Raw genomic sequence first — 20,932 nt, 5'->3', positions numbered from 1 at the left:
AAATCTTCCATCTACTGAAGACAACTTCCCAAGAATACATATTTACAATATTTAATGCCATAGTACCTTTAGTGTTATGTACTTAAAATACTGAAAAATCACAAAATAAACAATGAAATAATTGTTTTTGAATACATCCCTTTGCTTTGTAGTGGGAAAGTATTATGTTTACCCTTTCAAAAATCAGGCCTCAAAGTTCAACCTTGCTGCAGTTATGCCATTTATAGTCAGCCTCAAATAGTGAGTTCAGCATTACAAAATCTCCACTTAATTAATAAAAATAAATAAATAAAATTTGTAAAAGTAAATATATATATAATAAATGTTTTTTCCATACTACCTGGGACACCAGAAGCTCTTGAGTTAACAGATTGTTGGAGACAGAATGCTTACCCTGTTTTTGTACTCTTCCCCAAGAATCTGCTATCACTTAGTATTTGAGGAAAAACAGTGGATTGGAGGGAGCATTGTTCTCATGGACTACATTCATATACACTTTGAAAATATTTATTCTTGACCCATAATATGGGACCATCATACACAGAAGGTTCACCATGAAATTCAAACGAACTCTGCTGGTGCCAGTTTCCAGGAAGCTAGAGAGATGCAAAATAGTACCAATTTTCTCAGGTGAGATTTAACAATTGAAAGGTTGGCTTAAGAATATCTGTGATGACTTCAGGAACTGGAAGTGGCAACAAATTCATACACAGTTACTTTGTTTCAAAGGACACTTAGTCCACAGAAATCTACTTTTACCACCAAAGTAAGAAATGAGCCAACTCTATCACTCTTCAGATTAGTTTTAGTTTTAGATACTATTTAACTGAGCTGAAGTATTAAAAACTTACCCTGAATAAACTCTGTAACAGGACTTTCTTAATTAAATCCCCCAAAACAATTTGAAAGCTGTAATTTATATTAGTCTTTGTTTGAAAAAAAGATATAAAAGAATCATTATAGCCACATAAAAATGTATTTCAATAATGTACGCAACTTAAGTTACAAGTGTTGTAATCCATTTCATATGCTCTCCATATCTCTAGATTGTGGTTGTTTGGAGACTAAGGATGCAGGCAGTTTACATTTCTTCACTACATTGACATTCAACCATGGGAGCTCAAGATCCACTCACTATCCTGAAGAACCAGTATAACCATTAAGTTCCTGTACTTCTGCAAAACCAGGTTTTAACAAATAAGCTTTGACAAAGCAGAACTAAAGCCAATCTCCTCCAACATTTTTAGTTCCTATCAAAAGCCTTCTATTTCCAGTCACAGAGGCTGCAGTGCTGTAATTAATATTCTTTCTGAACAGATGCAACAAGAAGTTTCAGTACACTTCTGAAACTAAGTCACAAGCAGTTTAAGAAAAGCAAATATATATTTTCTTCACATTATAATTTTCTCATTCTTTTAGATAAAAGTGCTGCTACAATAAGCCTATGAAGCAAACAAACAGCACCTCCAGAAAGAAGTGGAGGCAGAAGGAAGGTAAATAAAATTTCCATTTTTACTTTCGAACTCCCTGAGCAAAGCTTCTTAAAGGGATCTTCATTAACTTCTTCAGATTTCCTAATTACAGACATAATTCTCCTATACATATTTTCACATAAATCTGGCACTGCAGAAACATTAAAGCTGCTATTATTTCAATTAATATAAACTTGTGCTAAAATAGTTCAGAAATCTTGCCAGACTGACGTTAATTGCCCTTTCCTTAACAGCATATTAATGAGCATGAGGTTACAGATACTACTTGTAAGGAAAAAAGGAGTATAAAATATACTTGTAAATTAATACTTGTAATAGAAAAAAGGGAACTGCTATGAAAAAAATAGAGTAAAATTTGAATGCATAATGTTCGGATGGGCCCTCCTCTTTTCCTTTGCTGAAGCTGAAATTCTGCTGTTTGACCAGCTTCAGAAATAGAATCGTATCTGTGACATCTGGGTTTGTTTTTTTCCTCCCTCCAGGCTGTCACTGGACCAGGTGCTGCTTGTGTGACATTTTGTCACCTGCCCTTGGCCTGCTATTTTTAAACAGATCTTGTCAGCTATCTTTTAAGAGGAGCAGAAAATACAGAGCAGCACAAGCAGAAGGACGTGTTCTCACACTGAGCTAAGCAACAGTGTGGGATAATTCTGTGCATCTTCAGAGGTCCCCTAGTTCAATTCTATAGAAACAAATTCATGGAATACTTTCAAAACACACCTGTATTAAAAGCTTTCAAAACAGACTGGTAATGCATCAATCTTAAGACAATTAGTTACCAATAATGATATAGCCTTTCATATTAGCTAGAACATTTGAATATTTTGCTGTTTGATGCAAATTATTCAACTGAAAAAAGAGGTCATATGCAGATTACAAAATGCATAATTATCTAAGAAACAAGAAGAGAGCACAAAAAGGAAATTATAAATTTATTCATTTAAAGGTGCAATTTAGAACTGTGAAATGTAATTAAGAATATGTACTTTCAAGGACCTATTTGGGTTAAACATGGAAATGGCTATCAGAAAACAATCAATTTTAAGAAAAGCACATGTATGCTACCTGGACTTTTACGAAGTCTATATAAATACATATTTCTAATTACAGTTTTAAATTTAAATCTCTGGATAAAATTACTACTTTTCAATAGTCTTAAGCACAATAAGGAGAAACACAGAGAAGTTAGAGCACAGAAGTTATGGTCTCCAGCAGTTCACTGAAGTCATAAATAGGAACCCTTCCAGTAACAACATCCCCAGTACTTGTGATTCAGTGTACATCTGCCATTTTCAGTTTGCCTGTCTTTGTTTCATAACTATCTACTGAGTATATTTTCGATTACGTGCTTTTATAACACACACTTATATTACTGCAGTTAGGCTGCAACAATATCACTCTTTTACATAAGTCTTTTCAATTAATAATTTTAAAAAGTTAATCCAATTGTATACGCTTGTTCTTTAAACATTTCAGAGTATAAACGAGGGTTTAATGATTCTTGTATAGCCCAGGCTGTTCTTTTGCATATCTTATGTCATTAAATTCCTTAAATTCTCTCTCCTAACAGCATTTGGAAAGACTTTTCTGGCTGGACTGCTAAGTGCTCTGCTGCATGTCCAATATCATGCTTGTCATGGCAGAGAGATCAATTCCTTCTTAGAGCACATCTCAAGTACACACATCTTCTGTTCTGTCTTATATTGGAAATAAGATGATGTTAAATGGAATTTAACTTCACTTCATCCTTTGTAGAAGAGAGTCATGGATTTGAAACAATTCTGAAATCTTTCCAATAACTTAAGGAAGTATACCCTTCCCACATATGAATCTCTTCATTAAATCTTTCACAAATAGATGATCTGATTTTTTTTAATTGTCTAGATAATTTAAAGTCACATGAACAGTTTTGAGAATGTTGTTCCAGAAATAACAAACCTGGGTATCAGGCACAGTTTTACCACTACTGCAGTTTTTTGACAGTGTCTAGTGTCATGCTTGCCTATAGTGGCCCCCTTAATCTCAACTTTAATATCCACTATTTTTAGCAGCTATTCAAGCTTATGAGCACAATCTGTTTACCAACTAAGTGTAAAACCAATCTTTGATTTCATCTTTGTATATATGTGCTGGTATTACCATTATTTTCCTATGTCTGAAACAAACACTAGTGATTAACCAGTTCCAGACCTATAACTACTGGTTTTGATTTAAGAGTTAGTTTTCTCTTTATTAATTTTCTCTTTTTATTCATTTTCTCTTCTTCAGTGCTCTATGGTTTTTTGAATTTGTGAAATCCTAATCAGCTCCTGGACATGAACACTCAGTGAAGGATTTTTAAGATTACAGTTACCTATACTTATTATTTTCATGTTACAATCAATGTTGGCTATATATTGAGTAAAACTTCTTGCACTGTTTTACCTCACAGCTTTCACCAAGATCGATCTCTTATACCAACTTGACAATTGGTATTTGGCATAAGATTTGCTAGAAAATAGCAAAGCTGGCCTGCTTTTGACCCGTCCTGAACTTAGTGGGAATGAGAACTTCCTCTCACATAGTTCTTAAGATTATTATTGATATCAATTACAAGTTATGACTAGAGACTCCAGTGGCAAGGTCAAATGAAACTGGCAAAAGGACTAGGTCTGCTATACTTCCTGAGTAATAATACATCCTTCATCATTCTTATTTCTTCTATCAATTTCAAAGTTAGTGCTAACAAAAGGAATTACAGAACAGCAATAGTTATTTGGATGGATAGGTAGCAAGTGGGGTAGAGCAAAGTTTAGACCCAGAAAAGTGCAAAAATCAAAGCAAGACCGGTATTCCCTCAAACATCTGAAAAAAGATTATTTTGACCCATATGTATCTGGGGGTCTAGTTTACAGCACAACCTAATATCCACGAAACACACACATCCACACCTCAGCTCAACCATGAGTCTTTGCTCCATGACTCACAAATTGCCAAAAAGCATGAAGCATGTGTGTGTGTATATACAAGAATTTTAATCATTTTAACCTGAATAGACCTCAGACCATTCTCTCTCCTCTTCCCCCCAAAACACAGACACCTGAAACTGATGCTACACTAACTCAACAGACATGCCCAAAACAATTTCAAAAGCAAGAACTGTGTAAGCAAGGGTCTGCATAAAGAATTATAAAAAAAAGAAAAGGTAACTCTCTGAAGAAGGTTGTTGTTTGGGTTTTTTTTTTCTTTTTTCTTTCCCCTTCCCCCCTACCCCTCCCTTTTTTAAAGTCTATCTGTCATTTGCTCACACCCATAATTTAAACACCTACTTGGGACTTACATATCTTTTACACATTAACATACTAAGCAGAACAAAAATATATTGTTTGCCAGAGAGAAATATGAAGAACTATTACTGTGTTTACATGTATATATTTTTACTGTGCAAATACATATTGTGGCAATGTGAACAGAAGTGTATAATTATCAGCTATGAATATCTGTAATAAAGCTTGATGATACTTCTTCCTATCACTGACTAAACAAATATATGCCTTGAGTAGAGAAAGCAACCTATAAAATATAACAGCATATACATTACAATGAAATGCACTCTTCATAAGTAAATTATATTGCTCCAATAAAACACAAAGGTCTTGCATATATAAGTAGTGCAAACACTTTTAGCTTGAAAAGTTTTCAAAATATTAATACTTTAAAGGAAGACCTAACAAGCATAAAAAGAAATGTGGCTTTACTTGTAAGGCGTAGACAAGTATATGTACACATATACCCATTCTACATGTTGTTCTAGAACTGTATTCAAAAGAACAATATTGGTATTCTTATTGATGAGTTTGGGGGGGAATAAAATAAACCAATATGAAAGCAGACTTTTCCATTAGCAATCTGTGCTAAAATATATAAAACCCTTAAAACAGTAGAGAAGTGAAGAAGAAGAAAAGAAAAATAGAAAAACAGCTTTAGGTGTCTGAAGCCAGTCTTCAATAGTAGAATGAAAAAATAAAAATAAAGAAAATTTGGTATCTGTATCCCCACTCCTTAAACTAAACAAGGCAACAAAAAAACCCCACCAATCCTGCCCCAAACAGATACAGCAGGTCAAAGACAAGGACCTGCTGGATGCCAGCAGAAAATTAGGAAGTATGATCATACTAAAGAGTTGTTGAAGAAAGCACTTATTTTAAGAAATATGAACCATTTAATGGTCATACGCTGTACCAAAAAAAAATAGACAGGATTTTCTTAAATAAGCAGAGTTTCAAATGGAAAGGAAACAGAGTATGTTTCCTTTCAAAGGATTAGCTTGAGTGGCCTAATTTTACACAGAAATAGATGTGCAAACACATCTGTCTGCTCACTCTGGTTTTTCATGTGCATTTACAGAAAAGTGTCTGATGAGCACTGAGGTTTTGAGAAATGCTGTTAAAGTGCACTTTTTTCTAACGAAAGTGTTGCAAAAAGCTCTAACTGGGTGGCACCATTTCTAGGACTGAAATGACAATATTTGTTCTATTTGCACAACCTTTGTGTTCAGTTGCTGACTGGAAACACAAATATGATACATTCACCTTTCACTTTTCTCAGGTCATGTGGCAAACACTGCTTTACTTACAAAAAGCTTATGAACAATTAGAGCTGAACAAAATCTAGTGACATGCATTGAAGTTAACTGAAGATCAAGATGGAAAAGTAAAGGTCCATTATATATGTATTACAATATTGTCTAAGTTGCATATAATCTTCAAACACTGTCATCAAACCTTATAAACAACATAAGTTAAATGTAAACAGGAAATCTTAAATTTTACTTAGTTTTCATATGACCTGATACAGTCTTTACAAACTTCAGTTTTCTGTTGTGCAAATATATGAGCGTCATGCATATTAAGTATTGAAAATCAATATAAAAGGTTTCCCAACAGATGCTGTTGTTACCTCTGAACTGTTGTACATTTGTACTGTCTCAAACAAGCTCAGAACAACAAATGCTAAAATAGTCATAGAGCATATACATTCTACTGAAATATTATGACATAATCAGCACATATTTTATGTATCCTTCTACAGTATGATATCCAATAAAGTTAGTTTTAATAAAGCCTAGTCTTGAAATCCTCCTTGTTAGCTCCAAATACTCATAAAGATGTGTCACATTGGCACTTTATAAAAATCTTAGAATTTTTGTTAGTTGGGGACTTGCACATTACAAAGTTTGTTTCCATTCTGATTTAAAATAAAACCCAAATATTACAGTTATCTACTGTAACAGTAAATTTAAAATAAATATTTTGAAGGGACATTTCTCTCCTAAATTTTATATTTTGATTCAGTTTCATGACCTGTCAGTAGCACATGTGCATAGCATATGACCTAACACAGCTGAAATATTTAATTATTTAAAAATAGAACAAAGGCAGCTGCTAGTTACTACTGATCAAAATACTTTCATAGATCGGAGTGCCTCTGTTTGTGTTGCAATGCAATAGTTTGACGTGGATAAAGATATTGCAACAGAGACATATTACACCATAGACAGGAGACACTTTGATGTAGGAAAGAAATGTTTTAGTCAGTAGTAAGTAGCATCTACCCATAGCTATTCTGATAATTCAGTTTTGCCCTACAGCATCAGGTAGGAGCAGCATGTAAATACCAACAGGATATAAAATACTGCAAATGTATCCTTTCCTTGTTAAAACAACACTCTCCCATGTATTCACAGAGTATAATATATTCTATCAGCAACTCAGCAAATAAATAAGACAGTTCAGGAGAAACATCTCAGAAGATATTGCACACTTCTATCATATAGGCCTGGTTACGACTAATAGAGGGAACAACCAGATACCCTTGGCCATATACAGTAATTCATCTTTAACTAGAAGAAGCTTAACAAATCCTTTACTGTACTTTTTTTTTCCTCTTTTTTTTCCTCCTTTTTGAAAGGAGAAGAGGATTTACGAGTATTGACTGAAAAAGAAGAAAAATGCTGAAGCTGGTCTTGATGGCAGAGAAAGCAGGTAAGAAAGTCTTGGGAGAAAAGAAAATGAGACTTCCTTTTTAATGATTTTACATTCTTTAAATCTCAAAGCATGAAAATGGCAAACAATTTGTAAAGTTACACAGTTCCCAGATTACAAGGACAGCAAGACAGGAACCTACAGCAGGGTACCCTTATCTGGACGGAAAAGCTAAGAAAAATCAATTTTAGACAGAAGCAGAGTAAAGAGCTGACACTGAATACCTCCTCCCAAGACCGGGCTCAAGATGAAATGCAACACAGATGTATAAGCTGGTAATTTATCTAAATCCAGAAACCTCAAAGCTAGGTATCAAATCTCTCTTACAGCAAGAAACACCCAGGAAGAACTAAGTGACCCTAACTCTCCTAGCTGGAGAGCACCAAGTCAGCCTGCCAACCAGGTTGAGTTAGCACTCGCTCAGTATAAGTAATTCAATATTGCAAGACTGAGGATCAGTTAGTTTCTGCTGCACTAACAATCCTTCAAGCCTTTCTCTTGTTCCACACCTGAAAGAAACATCTCCCAAAAAGTCACTTAATCACATGCCCTCTCAAGGCCAAGTGGAGCATACTTTGTAAGAAGTGACCTGCTTTGGTGACCTTGAAATAAACACAATCTCCATGGCCTGCAGGACAAAGTCTGTTCATAGCTCAGACTCAGAGAAGGTATGAAGCTTCAACTACTACAAACAAGACAATAGATTCTTCCTTTCTAACCCCTGAGCTTCTCCACTACCTCCACTGAACAATGCAGAGCATGAGAAACTTATACCCCAAAACGAGAAGAAAATATCCCAGAACTATTTCAATTTGGTCTTCTCATCAGAATCTTTTATGGTTAAACCTCCCAGTCACATTCTAATCTAGAGCCTTTGTTCTAAATCCAAGATAATTATTTTTTGTTTCAAGTATCTGCTGGGACGTGAGGGGGCACATATGCCAAGAGGGGCTATGTTCCAAGCAAAGTTTCAAACTTCAGATAAACCACCTGCAATATTTTATTAATGAATACATATACAGACAGTACTTCTAAAAATACACATTTGCTGAAGACTTTGTTGCCAGCAGCAGGCTAAAATGATCCTGAAATAGCTGCACTGGCTTTGTAACACGCTCCAAGACATGTATAGCTTTTCTAGAATTAAATCTTTCTGTGTTTTCAAAATCAGAGGCTTTTGGTACTCATCTTTTCACCTCTTCCATCATTTGAAACCCATCTCATTATTTTTCTTTGTTTTTTAAACTGTTATTTTTGTGGTGGTTTTACTTTCTATCTACACAAGAAAAAGCTGCACAAAACCTAAGAGAGGACAGTCACAGATGCCAGAGGAAGGGGAGATTTAAAGGGAAAAAACCCACCCAGTTTACTATGAAAGACAGAGGAGATAAAATGAAGAGGAAGTAGCTCTGAGATTTGGTTAAATTGATAAGATTCCAGAAAGAGCAGTTGAAATTTCACACAAGAGGCATTCACACAGGAACATCTATGAGGAACTGAAAAATCAAGTTGAAGTGCAGAACCAGTATATTCAAAAAGCTTCAAGGTGAAAATAAAGGAAAATGTGACAATAACTTAAGAAACAAGCAAAAGCAAGCAGAGTTGATCACTTTCTCAGGGTGATTACAGACTAAAATGTGTGGCTACTTTAAGGGGGAGAGCCAGAGGAGAGTGGGATAAATAAGAAAAAAGCAAGTGAGTTTAGAAGACAAGATTAAGTGAAATCTGAGGAAGCTGCAGCAGTTGAAAATCTTCTGCATCTTTGGTAGAGGAAAAATGGGAATTTGGAGGTACAGAGGAAGAGTCAAGACCAATGTTTGCAGGAAAATAGTTAGGTTTTTATGAAAAGGATTCAGTTAAAATAGTAACATAGTTCTGTTTAACAAAAAGGAAGACAACACTTCTTGGAAGGGAGAATGAACATGTCCTGAAACAGCCACTCACGAATATTGCCAGTCATGCTGCATAGTGTGAACACAGCAGTAGAGGAAAGTGCATGCTAGGTCAAGCCAAGGCTGGAGGTTAGCAAAGGAAACACTGTAGTTAAGAGGGAGGAGGAAAAGAAAGTAAGACAGGGAATTAACTATCAGTGGGGGAAAAAAAACCAGCTGGGCAGAGACAGAGAGAGATAACTAATAGTAAACAAGACTCCAACAGTTACTGGACTGGAAGCTGGAAGAGAGCTAAGTAATGAGGCAGAAAGGCCAAAACAGGTGAGCAGCACTGAGTGAGAAAATGAGTTAGAAAGAGCACATCCAGTAAGTGACAGAAATGTTAGTCTGAGAAAAAGTAAAGCTAACAGTCCCACTGGCAAATGGAAAAGATCAACTCAAACTTTGCAATTAATATCCAACTCTTGCAGTTTACTTTTTGAGCAGGGGGAAACAGTTCCTACTGCTTTCAAATGTCCATTTAAATTAGCCAGTGTCCTACATAAATTGATAACCTAGTAGAGATGAAAATATTAAGCTTGTTTTGGAAAGGATACTTTTCTTGAAAAGCATGAAGATGCTTAATGAAACCAAGAATTTCATTTCTGTCTCATGCAAAACACCAACATTAAATAGTGTTATGACACTCAGGTGCAGCTGTGAAATATGTTACTTGCAACACTTCATAGCTCAGCTGAGAATTGGAAACCATTCTTAATAGAATGACCCGACAACACAAAAGAATTAAAGATTTTTACCCATTATTATTTTATGTGCTAATGTTCTGATCAAAAAACATTTTAAAATGGTTATAAAGTATAAGCAAAATTGCACTTATATCATGTTATGGTCTTTTTCTAGAGTAATACAATTTCTAATCCAATCTTTCTCATTTTTTCCATGCTCAGGTTCATATGGAAATTCAGTCTTTAAAAAACTCACCTCATTTTGCATATTTAAATAAATACTGACTTTAAAAAACCCATGGAGTTTTAGCTAGATTATAATACATGTAATAAGATACAATAAATACTTAAATCTACTTACTAGCAATTTGGGTTGTTGTTGGTTTTTTTTTTTTTAAATACCAGCCATGTGAAATGTATATCCAGCAGAAATCTCAATTTTGTTAAGCTTGGTTTTTTCTAAGTTTCAGGTTAACACTTGTTTTAGAGGACTGTGATCAGAATACACGAGACTATCTCTTGCCATTTTAGACAGCTGAATAATGGTTAAAGACATATGAAGGCTATAGCACAGCAAATTTCAGGATAATAGTGGAAAGCACAGGTTAAAAGAGCTGAGAGTACAAAACCCAGTTTGGTAAGGTTGTGAAAAAACCTCTGCACCCAGAAAGATGGTAAAAAAGGCACAAGACCTTAGACCAAGGAAAAATATTTTTCCACATATATAAATATATAAATGGGGAGGGGAGCAAATGAGGCAATCATGACATCAGAAAAGTATGTATAGAAGCATTAGCATAGGAAGTGCCATAGATAACTAAATTTCTTCTCTATCAGTTCCAGAGTCCTGACTTAGTTTGGGAATCTTCAGAGTTTGTGAATCATTTCTAGTTCAATACTTCCTTTGTATATGGCTTACTATTAGTGTCAGTCTTCAAAGTCACCAAGAATACATGTGAGCAAGAATATGTACCTATTTTTAAACTTAACCAGTGAAAGATTAAGGCAAAGGAGTGTGCAGGTTGATCAGGAATATTTATTCATTGAAATGCTGCCACAGCCTTTCACTATTCAGTATCAGCTAAGTATTAGAAATGGTTTCATCTCCAGTGTTACACCTGGTAGAAAAAACAGTTTAGTAGCATAAATAAACAAAACTTTCCCAGCACTTAACAACATCTGATAGCTTTTGGCTCCCCCTAACAATTTGAATTCCAAATTAAGATACATTTTTTTAAAAGAAATCTGAAACAACTGTAGAGAGTAAGCTTGATACAGTGGTTGTTTTAGAACCCTGTATACTAGCTGATAATAAATAAGACTAGTATTAACTTTGAATAAGATGTTGAACATAACAGTTGGACTCCAGTTGCACTATACATTTTCTGAACTGAGCAATTGGAGCGGGAGACCCAACTGTGCCATTTGCTGATAAACAAAACCAAGTTTTGGAAATGTCAGTTAGATAATATTATGATTGTGCACTTATAAGAAATGTGTACACATTTCACCTTATCTTCCTACAGTAGAGATGATTATCTTAAGATGGGAAAACAGAAGTTTTACAAAACTGACAACTCATTCATTAGCAAAAAGTTTATAGCAATACTGAAAAGCTGATTTTTGTTTAAACACCAAGCAAGCATGGACATATGAATATTCCTAACCTGTAAAATGATTCCTCCACATTATATCAGCGAAACTCATTGGTGGGCCACTGGGAGGGTAGTGTTTACCTTTCAGAGGCTCATGATCAGTCCTTATCATATCCATTAAGGAATTTTCCAAAGAGTGCAAGTTAAAAGTGTCATAGGGCCTATTCCGGTCCTAGAAGGAAGAAAAAAAAAAAAAAAAAAAAGGAAAGAAAGACTGTTAAAGAAAAAAATAATTTTCTAACACAGGATCATTTCTTATTTTATAAAACTCCAGTATCCAATTCTACATTTCTTCTTGAAAGAACTTCTTATATTACAAAAACCTTGATAAATATAAGCCTACAGTTGTTAAAATGATACCCTTCATTTTCCAACTACTGCTTTCACCAGTACAGCTATGCAGAGCTTTTTAATACTCCTAAAAATATACCTACAAACAATAGTTAATTCTAAACATGATAATTTAAACAAGTACTTAGAAATAAAGCAGTATTAATGTTTGCACTGGAGAAGTGAAATTGTTTGAGTTCAGAGATTTTTGTTTTACAGCTTCATCATCTGCCTTCTGCCACAAGTGCTACCTTAACATCAGAGTAGAAGCAAGCAATGCTGAAGACAATGGGAGGCACATTTGTTCCAGAAGGTACCAAGTAATTCTTCAGGAATCTCACAGGTTTAAGCAAAGTACACTAGATGCAAGACAAAACAAAAAGCAAGATAGGATATGTAACACTTTCACACTAGGGCACTCAAAAACCTGAGCAAGGGTTGGTTTGTATTGTTTGAATCTCTCATTTTTAATTTGCTATAGTTCAGATTCTGTTTTTTAAGTAAGTAAAAGGGAAAAAGAAAAAAAAAAACCAAACACCTTTAGCAGGCCTATTAAAATAATCAGTTTCAAAGTTCAGGAACAATCTTATGGAGAGAACAGTCTACCCATGCCCATGTATCTAGAGTACTATAGGCAATGGGACAGTACTCTAAATACATGTATCTAGAGCATAGGGACAGTAGCGGAACAGCCCCCTGTAGTCAGAAAGTTTCTAAAACACATTAGTTTTCTTATTCTCATCACTATAATTAAAAAAAAGTAAAGCACAACTATGTAAATCATAGCTGTTGTTCTTTGTATACTGTATTATGCTACAATTAATAAAGAGTGGTATAACATTGTCCTGTGCAAACTGAAACCTTCATTGTAGTATGCCCCCAAAATTCCTAGAACAATGTCTTCCACATGCTGGTTACTACAAGATAATCTTCTTGCTTGAAAGAATAAAATTGAAAATGCTCAGATAAGAGGCTGCAGTATCCATAGCAAATGTATCAAAAGTTTTGTCTGAATAAATACTGTTTCTCTTGAACCTGCTTTTTATTAGGTTGTCTTTAAATAAAACTAAAGGAGAAGATGAGTTCACTGGCATAATTAAGCTTTCTTTTAATATTCCTGTTCTGGAATTCAAATAAATACACGTTATTAAAGGTTTGCTGTTAGAGAAAGCTCCAAAATACAGATCTTTTTACTGCCAAAAATCTCATGTTCCCATAGTCTGCCTGCTCTAAACTGAAGATTCAACTTCCCTTCTCCAACATGCCAATGTATTTTCTGTAAGTGGACTAGAATTATTTTTTTCACACATTTATTTCACCTACTGAGCATTTCTTGGAAGTCAAATGTGATGTCCAAAGAATGAATACTTCATTTTTATTAGAAGCTATACTAAGCACTAAAGTTCAAATGAGCTCACTGATGTCCAGTTTTCATTGTTGATGATTTTTAGGTCTTCTACAGCTGTTTAGAATGCCAACATTTGTATACTGTATTTAAAAGAGTACTTGTTCACCTATCCAAGTGGATCAATACATATAGAATATAAAACAAAATTTATGCCCAATAAATCTTGAGGGAGGGAAGAAAGCAAACCCAAAAACCAAAACCCTGAGGTAATTTTTTTTCCTAACAAAACTTTATTTTGATTAAAACAACCCACTGCTTGGTAATACGTAATAGGAGAGAAGAGTTTGTTTTATTTCATATTCATTTCCTTAAAAAAATGCAAGGCTAGATTGAAAAGACAAGTGTAACTTGCATGTAAAAAAAAAATCCATTCTTGTAATATATTAGTAACTTGATTAAATAGGATCTATATTATTCCCTCAAAGCAAAAATTTTACTTGTCTTTTTCTATTTGTTCCTTTTAAATACCCTTTAAATACATGTACTATGAATATGTAAGGAGGTCAGGTGTTACAGTACTGAACTATGGCATCTTTTTCGACAGAAAATATGAAAGCAAACATACAGCTCATATCCTAAATAGGGGTGGGGAAGTATTTTTCAGTCAGATCTGTCCCCTGATCTGGTTTACTATACGTAACAGAGCTGAGCTGGCAAAACCAATACTGGCAGGAGAGCAAAAGGGCAGGACTGCTGCTTTTGCCACAATGATAGTTTATTCCAGCTTTAAACATTCCCAAGATTACAGTCTTAAGAGGCTGGAAGGCGTGAGTTCAGAAGAGGGCACAGCCTACAAATGGAATTTAATTGTCCTTTATTAACATATGTATGTTATATTTTAAGTTTGCTACTATAGCAGCAAATCTCTGGGAGGTCCTACTTTGTTCTAAAACTTCCCAAGGAGCTGTGCACATGGACACATGAAAAAAAGGGAGAAAAAAATGGTAGCATCGAAGGCAAGGACAGGTTTGCTAAAATGCAGGATCTTTCTAACCTTTTAAGGGGCATACAAACCTGCAATATATTTTCAAGATTAAAGTAGACCTACATTGGACACAGGCAGATCAATTTAATCAAAACCCTTTACCTAGGCAATTATGACACTTCCCACTATAGTAATTGAGCAAGCTAAATCAAGTAAAGGAAATTTAGACACAACAGATTTTTATGAGTATGTTGTGGCATGTGCATAAGTATAACGCATGCTGACTACAGATTTTGTAGTGCGGGTGATAAAATGAACAAGTCAGAGCTAACATTCTAGCTCCTACAGAAAAGGGCTACTACCATTTTTCTTAGCAGCTTTCATTGCAGTAGTAACTCATTTTTACTCCGCAGATTTGAACGTTGTTTCCTAAATTCAGCAATTTCTTCCAAGAAGCCTGGTGCTTCTGCACACACACACAGAGGATGATGTTTCCTTATTTCTCAGCATGAACAGGTTCTCCTGGTTTTGTGAACTGATACTGTTCCATCTCCCAGATTTGCCTTTTACATTCTTCCCACAGGTTACCAATCTACTGCCAAACAAACCCAACAACAGAAACAATTCATAAAGGTCCTTAGTAGCACATAGGAACTTTGCAAGGAAGTTCTGGGACTAGGACCATGAATGGAAATGAAAATATAAAATACAGAATGATAAAGCAGAATAAAAAACCTGGAAAAGAAATTTGAAAAATCAAGACAGTCTAGAAAATCTGCTGGGATCTTCTAGAGCAGACAAATATCCTAAAACCTACTTAGATAAACTACATTATGGATAAAAGAGAAATCTCCAGCTATAAGGCACTGCCTTTGGCTACACAGCAACCATTAAGTTAGAAGATGTTTAAGTCCACCCTGCCCATGTTGGATTGTACTTTTGCTGTGTACAGACAGCAGCTCCTTCCTTGGTTGCTGCTAGTACATATGGCAGCATATTTACACTCTAGGCTTGAAAGAAAGAAAAACAGCTTAGTAATAACAACTCTTAGAAAAGATACAGGTCCTAGAACTTTAAATCCCGGCCCTTGGCTGTTATCTATATGTTCATTCATGACACAGACTTCCATAAAGTGTGTATGTTAAGCATAATGAAAAATTACAAATACATATGCAGGATCAGATTTTTGAAGGATCACAAAGAGAAATGGCCCTTCAGTAGAAGTTGGTTCTCAACTTTCTACCTTTAAATATCTTACTTGTAAGGCTAACTAAAAATGTCACAAAACAGTGTCTATACTCTGTTTGTTAATTTCAAAAAGACCCAACACACAGTAATTTTGCCAAAAAAATAACTGCAGACAAGACACTAAAATGAGAAAATACAATAATTTGCATTTTACACTTTGTGCATATGTATTATGCTAGTCTTTAATTACACAACCATAGTAATTTTTCAGAGGCACACAATGAATCAGCTTCAGGAATGAATCAAAATAGTGCTTTGAAGAGGCCTGTTTATCTCTAGGACAGATTCCTGTGTTGCTTATTCCAGGAGATGGCTGAGGTATAATCAGTGTGTTAGCAAATTCCAGGAGGAGAAAAGACATTCTTAAAGTTATCTTAATTATAAAACAGAGATTACTTAGCAGTACCTGAAGTATGTAATTGACATGTGTGTGTATCATTTGAAATCAAAAGAACTTTTTCCCTTTGTCATACCCTGTAATGTGGTGTGCTTTGCCCTGCCCCCTTCAGACTCAAAGCGTGGGCATGTAAGGGCAAGGCCTACCTAGCACTACTTCAGTTCCCTCCCAATAGATACACAGACTATGTCTTCTCTGGTAAGAGGGAAAGGTAAAGACTGAGAAAAGAATATATGACTACATTATGGATGATAAAGCCATATAGCTAGGGCCATAATACGTGTGAAGTGAACCTTAATACAGCCTGGCTTCCTCACTACCTCTTTCAGCTTGAACAGGTAGCTCAAAGTAATTGGAGCTAATGAACTAAAAAAGGAAATGACCAACATATCCCATGACAGAGACATGGAGAACATGCACCTTGCTCCAAAGCTGAAGTTCTATCTTTTTCTTCTGCCTCTGAAGAGGATTATGGCAGCAGACACACTTGACCATTAACTGATGAAACTACAGTCACAAAGTGAAAAGTTTTACCCTGAGAAATCATGTCAGGAATCTAACACATTGCCCAAGCCTAGCTATCATCCATACTCAAAATCCTTAACCATGTATTTTAGCTTGTGTTGAATCCTTGTTGGCATGGTCATCTGCATCTGTAGCATTGAGCACACATTGAGCTGAGAGATACACCTGATCTGCCTGTTTTTTTTAGTATGCTCAAGTACCTAGACCCTTCCAAAGATACATTTCCCTGTCTTTATATGTTTCAGTCCATCTCCTAACTGACTTCCTATTAAGCTTCCAAGCTTCCTATATTCTGAACAATATCTCAGTTTCAGTAATTTATTTCAGTGTTCTACATTTTCATGCTGCCCTACATTTTCAAGCTTCCTCGCACCAGTATGTGGCACAACACAGCCCAACTCTGCCGAGCAACAAGATGGCCTCCACTCACTGAACTGTTAACTGTTTCCAGGAGAATACCAAAACTCCACTTAGGCTTACAGAAGTCTCAGCATTTCTTACTTACCAGATTCTGGGACATTACATGTAGTATTTCAATCAGAAGGAAGAGATGAGATCCTGGGGAACAGTTAAAATTCTTACGGCTTAAACAACTTTCTTATTAACGCAGACTTCTTCACTGTGGTCACTGCTGTGTTTCATTCTTCTGTGCCTGACATAAGCCTGGATTTGGCTGCACAGGATTGCTAAGCATTGCCAACTAAAGCTGAAGTCAATGGAAGCACAGCTTTGAATAAATACGGGGTAAAATGCCAGCACTGTTTTAAACTGGGCTCACTCACTCTGTTCTAGCACCTGCAGCAGGGGTTATTACTAAGAACACAAGGAAAACAAGTTTGTCTCGCTCCAATATCCCAATCCACAGCAGCGAAAACAGCAACTGCAAAAGAAGTATTACAGAAGTTCGGCTTGGGACATGCTTAATCTGCCATGATGGTGCACATGGATGATCACATACAGCAAGCTCTAAATACTCACTGAGCAATCTTTAGCTGCTAGCAGCTTCAGCTGTGATGCAATCCCACTTGCATTCTCAGTAAAGTTTAAAAAAAAAAAATCTTGCAAAAGATAGAAAATCAGAGGAATATGGTCACATGGTGAAGTAAAATGATCACTTTGCAAAAGAATCAAAAAACTGTAAATAGCAAATGTTACTTCCTTTGCAGCTTGGTGCTGGAATACTGCCAATAACAACATGACTGACAACACAGATGCATGCAGAACTAGAATAACCAGAAATTTCAGTAATTTTTTCCTTATATTGGATTTCATAAAAACATAAAATAAAACAAAACAAATAAGAAGTCATAAAACATAGGTGGGGGGGGAACACAGGATAAATTTGACTATGCCCATGGTAAAGAACATTACAGCAGAGCTACTAGTACTAAGTCTTAATGGAATTTTATTTTAATTCTGCTTTCTTTTTTGATCTTTCCAGTTAATTTTGGATAGTATTAAACTAAGTCGGATTTATTATGTTTCTTTACTGGAACAAAAAGGGGAATGCTTTCTTATGTTGTTATTGCTCTTGGAATGCCCACAGAAGAAACACATCAACTTTTCATATGTTTGTCTTTTCTCACTACCAATCGTAGCACATTTTACTCTCATAGGTGTTCAGAAGTTCACTGGGCAAAAGGTGATTTTTAAGCTTTTTCAAAAAGCTTCTAAGAAGAATAAGGAAGTTTAATACAAATATAAAACAGATCTAATTGTGTATAGATTATGGAAACATTTCCATATAATTTGAAAAATAACATTTCAGAACTCTAGTTAACGATACTTAATCATCTTGCCTGTGTTATATAAACTTTTATAGCTAACATGCAAGAACTCAGATTTAATCCAAAAGCCTTGAAAACTTGATCTACTCAAGCAATTTTTCCACAGAGAAAAGTAAAGGTTGTGTTCAGACTTTACCCCTTTATAAATTCTGAGTTCTAAAACGTTACAAGAAAACTAAAATCTCTCAGTGAAATGTCTGCAATTTTTATTTCCAAATGAACTAAAATGCACAGAAATAGGAAGAGATAGAACAGGCATTTTATAGAATTACCAAAACTAATATAAATTATATTATTCATTTTAAAGGTCATTCTACTTTGCAGTTAAGACGAAATTCCCTTTTTGTGCACACTTAATACATGCTCAAAATATATATAAAAAAGTTCAGGCCTTATAGCCATAAGACTTGGCATCATAATCACTTAAACAGAATATTCTGACAAGTTACTGAATATTCAATATTTGCTTGCAAACTGTGGGGAAGAAAGTAATAGAATTTAGCCTGCCTTTTCCTAAATAGAGGTTGTAGCTACAGGGCAGAGAAATACACTGTTTCCCTGGTTTAGGCAATTCATGTTTTGGAGTTCAGGGAACAAACCACAACATGGCCCTACTGGATACAAATATAAACGTATACATATATACATATGTATATATACACACACACATATTTATCTGGTTCTATATTATATGCTTTATTTCTTTCAGCAGAGTCTTACTAAGCAATAGCCTACTTATTGTGTTCTTTGAAGTACCCATAGCTATTCTTCCAATGCAGATTTTTATGATATACCAAGCGTACTACTTACACAATCGCTAGTGTTATTTCTCCACCTCAGATTCAAAGACAGTAAAGCACCTAGTCAAATGCTCAAATCACCTAACCTAATGCTCCAACAGGGAACACTGCTTATTACCAGCAAACAGAAATATAATAAACTTAATATTTCAAACATCTTCTTTTTGCCATAAAATAATTAGACAATGTGTTTTAAAAAACCCAAACACAAAAAACCCCCCCAACAACCAAAAAGTCAAAAGAATTTACAAAACAGCTATTATTCTTACACCCGTTACACTACGGTAATGATCTGCAGACATTACAACTGACTACGCACTCACTGACAGGATCTATGTTTAGTCATATTTTGTTCAACGTGATGCTTTAGATAAAAATCTGCTCATCAGTCCTGCTGCAGAATGCATCTCAAAAAGCTGATGTATCCACTTTCTATTATAGTTACTGATTCCAGTAACAAATGGTTCTAACACTTGTAAAATATAGGATTAAAGCAGTTACACCCAAGATGATCATCAATTCACAAAAACAAGCAAGTGGAAAAAAAAAAGATGTCAGCAGTAGAATTTACAAGGCTATTCATTATACCCTTGAGCTATTACAATGACATAATTTAACTGGTTCAGGGGCCAGCTCTGCAAGAGTTCAACACCAATAAGTTACATTTGGGCTTCTACCACTTTGTTCAGTAGAATGATGCCTGTGTGCCATAGCAGGGAAAAACTAACATTGACCTAAGAACACCTTGCCAGCTAAATCTGCACGAGTTAAGTGCAAACCTCAAATCACAAGATGAAAGCACTACGAAGATGCAAAGACTGCAGAGGAGAAGGGAGTATCGGGGATGCTGCAGCATGAAAGGATCTGAAAGATTTACAATAGGAGCAGTCTGTCTCATTATATTATAGGATAATGAGACAAAATGGGAGATAGAAAATAATACAAGTAATAACTGTCAAACAGATGTCTGAGCACCATTGCCCAGTAGCTTTATTTACTATGGCCACCACAGTAAAGGAATCTCTATGATTTCTCTGAAACAGAAATAGTGGTTTTGTGTATGGTTACTGATCATCAGTGACATGGAATATATTGGTAAGGTTAAAAAAAAAAAAAAGTGCCACAGACATGTTTAAGGCTTATGAGAAACAAAATATTGTCTCTGACACAAACTGGTTGTGCTTTTAAGAACAATGTGACTAAAATAGTATCTAACTGGCATATTTCAAGTCAGGCTCCTGTTCCATTTCTATCTAGCAAAAAAACCTGTAGGTGCCAGAATTCCAGATAGATATTTCAACAAAAAAGGGGTAAGACACTTCATCTGTTCATGCAGAAAAGATTTTCACCTACATGTTTAGAGAATAACCCTTAGAGAACACAGTAATTTTGCCATTTCAATGCCAATATAGCCCTTTACTATTTAAAAGAAAACCAAGAAAATGTTAACTATAGTTGGAATAGTTGCTCAGTAAGGTGGGGGGGAAAAGTGGGGTCATTTACCAGTATTTATGCACAGGCCTAAACCAGGCCATAAACACTCTCAATGAAAAACAGCTCCCAGAGAAGACAAGGAGGTGACCTTTTCAGTGTGATGTCACTTTGCATCCAGCGGGATTTAAAGAAAAGCCATAGACTTTTAATTACTAAAATTACTCGTGTAAGTTGTCCAAGGCCTAATTTTATATTATTACAGCATGATTAATATGCATGACAAATTGTGG

At 35.2% G+C, this 20,932-nt stretch overlaps 1 protein-coding gene and 1 long non-coding RNA gene across 11 annotated transcripts in view; one reads left to right on the top strand and one right to left on the bottom strand.

Annotated features, from left to right (window-relative positions):
* LOC141925980 (uncharacterized) overlaps window positions 1–7,495 on the top strand; it is an 80,449-nt gene extending 72,954 nt beyond the window's left edge. Inside the window, exons 3-4 of the long non-coding RNA XR_012624008.1 lie at window positions 1,420–1,493; window positions 7,443–7,495. This is a non-coding gene — a long non-coding RNA (uncharacterized LOC141925980). The remainder of the gene's footprint in view (window positions 1–1,419; window positions 1,494–7,442) is intronic.
* Window positions 1–20,932, bottom strand: part of CPEB3 (cytoplasmic polyadenylation element binding protein 3) — a 99,442-nt gene that overhangs the window by 53,908 nt on the left and 24,602 nt on the right. For 7 of the 10 annotated variants that reach the window (XM_074830970.1, XM_074830971.1, XM_074830969.1 and 4 more), the window contains exon 3: window positions 11,801–11,960. In XM_074830970.1, coding sequence (XP_074687071.1) covers window positions 11,801–11,960 — 160 coding nt within the window. Of the gene's footprint in view, window positions 1–11,800; window positions 11,961–12,369; window positions 12,448–20,932 lie in introns of those variants that run through there. The other 3 variants (XM_074830972.1, XM_074830973.1, XM_074830974.1) reach the window with 2 other exon arrangements.

This window comes from Strix aluco, chromosome 7 (genome assembly GCF_031877795.1).
Source record: "Strix aluco isolate bStrAlu1 chromosome 7, bStrAlu1.hap1, whole genome shotgun sequence".
Taxonomy (NCBI): Eukaryota; Metazoa; Chordata; class Aves; order Strigiformes; family Strigidae; genus Strix; species Strix aluco.
The sequence above is the reverse complement of the archived record's forward strand: the minus strand, read 5'-3'. Positions and strand labels throughout refer to the sequence as shown.